The sequence below is a fragment of the Poecilia formosa genome, unplaced genomic scaffold (genome assembly GCF_000485575.1).
Source record: "Poecilia formosa unplaced genomic scaffold, Poecilia_formosa-5.1.2 Scaffold441, whole genome shotgun sequence".
In the NCBI taxonomy this organism is placed as follows: Eukaryota; Metazoa; Chordata; class Actinopteri; order Cyprinodontiformes; family Poeciliidae; genus Poecilia; species Poecilia formosa.
Window position 1 is genome coordinate 1,864 of NW_006800380.1, and position 4,581 is coordinate 6,444.

The following is a 4,581-nucleotide window of genomic DNA, read 5'->3' on the forward strand; positions in this document are numbered from 1 at the left end:
GCTGGAGATAGGCACCAGCACCCCTCCTGACCCCAATAAGGCACAAGGGTGTAAGAGAATGAATGAATGGATGAATGATTTTTTTTTTGATTGAATAATTGTGAACCAAATTTAACTTCATATTTTAAAGCGCAACAACCAACCTTGCACAAACTCCAAATCTCCTAGTGACAGAAAAAGAAAAAGGCACGTAGATGAGAGTATAATATGCAACGGGAACAATCCGTAGCACACAAAATGACAATTAATAAAGTGCCTGCTAACAATAAAACCATAAAAGCGAAAAATAAAAACATGTACCTTAATCAGTCACAACCGCACTAAGAGGTAAATTTAGACAGCTTCAGTGGCAATCCAAATTCATACATCCTAAAAAACAATTAGAAGTCACAACAGACATGCCAAAAATGACACCGACATAGCACACAACCAGCCATAAGTGACAAATTAAAAGCCCATTTACCTAATTAACAATACCAATGATACAGGGCTTGTTACAGTCAGCCTGATGAGCACGGCGCCAGCGCTCACCTAGTAAAGATCCGACTCACACCTCCAACCATATGCAGTGACTGGCCTAACAGCCAATGCTCGTAGAATCAGTAACTTGGCGTGTGCACCTGGTGGCCATATATACTAATGAGCCAGACAGGACTACAGGTGTAAGTGAATATGGGGAAAGGTTTATGGGCCCGTCATGGGTGGGAATTTACAGCCACTAATACATAAACACCATTTTACAACTAATAAACCACCTGGTTACATCCTGAATCCAGATCTGCTGGAGGTTTCTTCTTGTTAAAGGTTGTTTTTATATGACTCACCCCGCCGAAATGCAATGAACCACCAGCATAAAATCAATTAGTAAATTTTATTGTTATGCAAATAAGGTGTGCATTTTTAGGAAGTGACCTGAAAACAAAACAAAATAAATGGGAAAAAATTGTTAGCCCGCCCTCACAAACACTAAAACAAGAGAAACAATCCAACACTGGGCGGACTAACAAAAAAGAAATCAAATTAAAAAGAAACATCAGGAGCAGTGATATAACTGTAAAAAACAAAAATACAAAAATTACTGAATACTTATTAAATCACCTTAATTAAGTCAATCTAAAAACATTAAAAACACTGCATACCTGCATCAGATAAACCCTCGCTCTCCGGTTTACCACACCAACTTGAGAGCCACCCTTGATATGGTAGATCTGATCTACCACATAAAAACAATATACTGGTATATATAAAAACGCACAATTCAATGTAGTTAAAAGAGACAAATGCATAAAACTGTATGTAGGGAACTTAAGTCCTTTGGTATTGGCAGCAAGATGCTGCAGATCTCATTTACATTTGTTGTGGAGAGTGCCGTCTACTCTGTGTTGGGGTTATCAGCATCAGAGTCAGTGACTTAAAAAAAAAACCTCAAACGAGCTGATGAAGAAGCTGTTGCATGGTTCTGTTCAATAATACAACAGAGACAATTCACCTTGTCAGCCACACTACCAGAGAAAACAAATGTTGGATTTGTTTGTTGCAAGTGTTTAGAATTTATACGTTTCCAAAGCAATACCTCTTTTGGCCATATTTGATCACAGTCTAGTTTTTCTGCTTGGAATAATTTAAACCCCTTGTTCAGAGGCAGCCTGGGTTGCAAAGAACTGCAACACATGAAGCTGCGCAAGTCCTGTAAAGTTGTTCTGAGGCTTTAGACTGGGATACACTGTTTCATCCAGATGAAGAGGACATCAGTGTCTGACTGAGTGTATAACTGACTATATAAACTTCTGGGGACAACACCAACCCCACCCGAACAGTGAGATGCTTCACTAATACTAACCTTCCATCATCAGTGTTCTGAAGGAATTGCTAAATAAGGAACAAAGGAGCATTCTGGGAGAAAAACAGGTTGAAAAACATTGAGGAGTATAAAGAAGGAGCTTAAAGACATGATTAGAGACCATAAGGAGGTTTACAGGAAGAAGCTGGAGAACAAGGTCCAGCAGAACAATATCAGAGATGTGTGATCAGGGATGAAGAAGATCACAGGCTTTAAACAAAAGGAGGATCAGATAGATGAAAGTCTGGACAGGGCAAATGAACTGAATACATTATGCAACAGTTCACTTTAGGAACTCCTGCCCCCAGCCAATTGTAGCTCCTACCATCCTTTGAGACATTTAGACTGGTCACACCTCAAATATTTTATATTCCACCTCAACTACTGATCCTTCTGCTTCTACATATTATGTCTACATATCAGAAGACGCTGCTGGTCCCTTTGCCTTCCCCTTCCATTTTTCTGTCTCTAGAAGTCAGGTGAAGAGGAAACTGGAGAGACTGAGCTAAAGCAGGGCTAATGGTGTTAGTTCCAGAGTCCCAAAGGCCTGTGCAGAACAGCTCTATGAGATTCTACAAAATCTTTTCAAACTTAGCTCGATTCAAAAGAAGGTTCCAGGATTGTGGAAGACATCCTACTTGGTTCTGGTACCAAGGGAAGTTCATATATAGGTTGTCAATGACTTGTCAGACCTTTTGCCCTGACAACCCACAATACAAAAACTAAAGGGGCACATGTTGTTGTGGCCCCTTAGTTTTCTTTTTACCATCCTATGCTAATTTTAAATTTCTTTCATATCTTTAATGAATTGTACATTTTGAGAGTAAACAAATTCTATATGCTTTCCTTTGTATAGGGTCTAAAGAATCAGTCTCGGATAAATTTGAATATTGTCAGATGTCCACCAGTAACTACAGTCCTTATCAGGCGGCCAGATATGCGCTACCAGCTGGGATTCAGTGTACAGAATGGCATTGTGAGTAGGGCTGGTGTTTTACTCTTTTAGAAAGATATGTTTATAATCTGTCAACTTTTTAATTCAAGTTGTATTTTTCGTCTGAAAAAACTACTGCATCTATTCATCAGATTTGTAGCCTTATGCGTGGTGGAATTGCTGAAAGAGGAGGTGTAAGAGTGGGCCATCGCATCATTGAGATCAATAATCAGAGTGTGGTGGCAACTCCCCATGAAAAAATTGTCCAGATCCTGTCCAACGCTGTGGGAGAGGTGAGACACTGCACAATACTTTATTTAGAGGAAAAAACATGCCATTTAAATTCTGCTGCTTAGAACTTGAACATGAGAGTGCTGACATTGTTTCCAAAGTTTCCTTTGGCAGAAAAATGGATGGCAGAAAAATTTACACAATTTTGGGGATTTATTAATTTTGACATCAGTGAAAGATGAACTTTAAATCCCAATTTAGATCCCTGGTGCTTCTGATGCTGTGAAAAAAACTTTTGACTCCTTCCTTTTTCTTCCATTTTTCTTTTTTTCTTCCAACATAAATGTTTCAGATCATCAAACAAAGTGGATAAAGACAACTTGAATAAAAACAAAATGCAATTTTCAAATGACAGTTTCATTAAGGGAAAAACATATCCAAAATAACCCTATGTGAAAAAGTAATGACCCCTAAATTATGGGTATAGTGATACAATAATCTCAGGAAAGAATATACCATATTCTGATCACGATACGATATATCAAGATATTTGGCAAACAATAAAATTCAATACGATTCTTTTACGGGGCGCATTTACCAGCGACGTTTCAACGGCTAATGAATGTTGTTTTGTCAGGTTTATCATTCTGTGAGGCTTATTTGGATGACTTGGTGATTTGTTCTTATACATGGACTGAGCACGTTGATCACTTAAGGACTGTGTTTGCGCGTCTGAGTGAGGCTAATTTGACAGTTAGTCTCTCTAAATGCCAATTCAGCCAAGCGACAGTGACCTATCTTGGAAAAAGGGTGGGGGGAGGTCAAGTGCGCCCCGTTGAGGCTAAAGTAGAGGCCATTTTGTCTGTTCCAGTACCCACCACTCGTACTGAGCTACGCCGCTATCTAGCGATGGTTGGTTACTACAGGGGGTTCTGTAAAAACTTTTCCTCTGTAGCTGCTCCTTTAACAGACCTACTTAGCCCTAAAGTAGCTTTTATATGGTCTGATCAGTGTCAATCTGCTTTTGAGCAAACTAAACATTTGCTAGTTAATGCTCCCGTTTTGTCTGCCCCTCGTTTTGATGTACCATTTAAGTTGGCTGTGGACGCATGTGATTCTGGCGTCGGAGCTGTCCTTCTTCAGGATGGTACTGATGGGGTGGAACATATCCGGTTTCTTATTTTTCAAAGAAACTTGACAAGTATCAGAGATGGTATTCCACCATTGAAAAGGAGGCATTAGCGTTGGTTCTGGCTTTAGAACATTTTGAGGTGTATGTTGGAGGTTCTAGCGGGTTTGTGGTTGTTTTTACGGACCATAATCCGTTAGTTTTTCTGGATCGCGTGCGTAATAAAAGCCGCCGTTTGATGATCTGGTCCCTGCGACTCCAATCATTTAACATCTCTATCCAGCATATTCGTGGTAAAAGCAATGGAGTGGCCGATGCACTCTCCCGGCTCTAGTCCTGTTTTGTTTTTGTTTGTTTTTTTTCTGAATGGGTTGAGTTTTCTTACTTCAATCCCCATTCAGAGTCTTTGGGTGGGGGTGTTATGTGCTTCGGGCACATTATGATTTT

General features: G+C 39.6%; 1 protein-coding gene and 1 long non-coding RNA gene across 2 annotated transcripts in view; one reads left to right on the plus strand and one right to left on the minus strand.

Annotated features, from left to right (window-relative positions):
- Positions 1 to 857: 857 nt before the first annotated feature.
- LOC107833746 (uncharacterized) lies at positions 858 to 2,104 on the minus strand. Its single transcript, XR_001659514.1, has 2 exons — positions 1,919 to 2,104; positions 858 to 1,835 (listed from the first exon to the last, which is right to left on the minus strand). It is a non-coding gene; the product is annotated as an uncharacterized LOC107833746 (long non-coding RNA).
- A 63-nt stretch (positions 2,105 to 2,167) lies between these two features.
- Positions 2,168 to 4,581, plus strand: part of LOC103155666 (amyloid beta A4 precursor protein-binding family A member 1-like) — a 9,105-nt gene continuing 6,691 nt past the window's right edge. The window contains exons 1-2 of the mRNA XM_007577421.2: positions 2,168 to 2,816; positions 2,927 to 3,067. Of these exons, the coding sequence (XP_007577483.1) occupies positions 2,778 to 2,816; positions 2,927 to 3,067 (180 nt within the window). The 5' untranslated portion in view covers positions 2,168 to 2,777. The remainder of the gene's footprint in view (positions 2,817 to 2,926; positions 3,068 to 4,581) is intronic.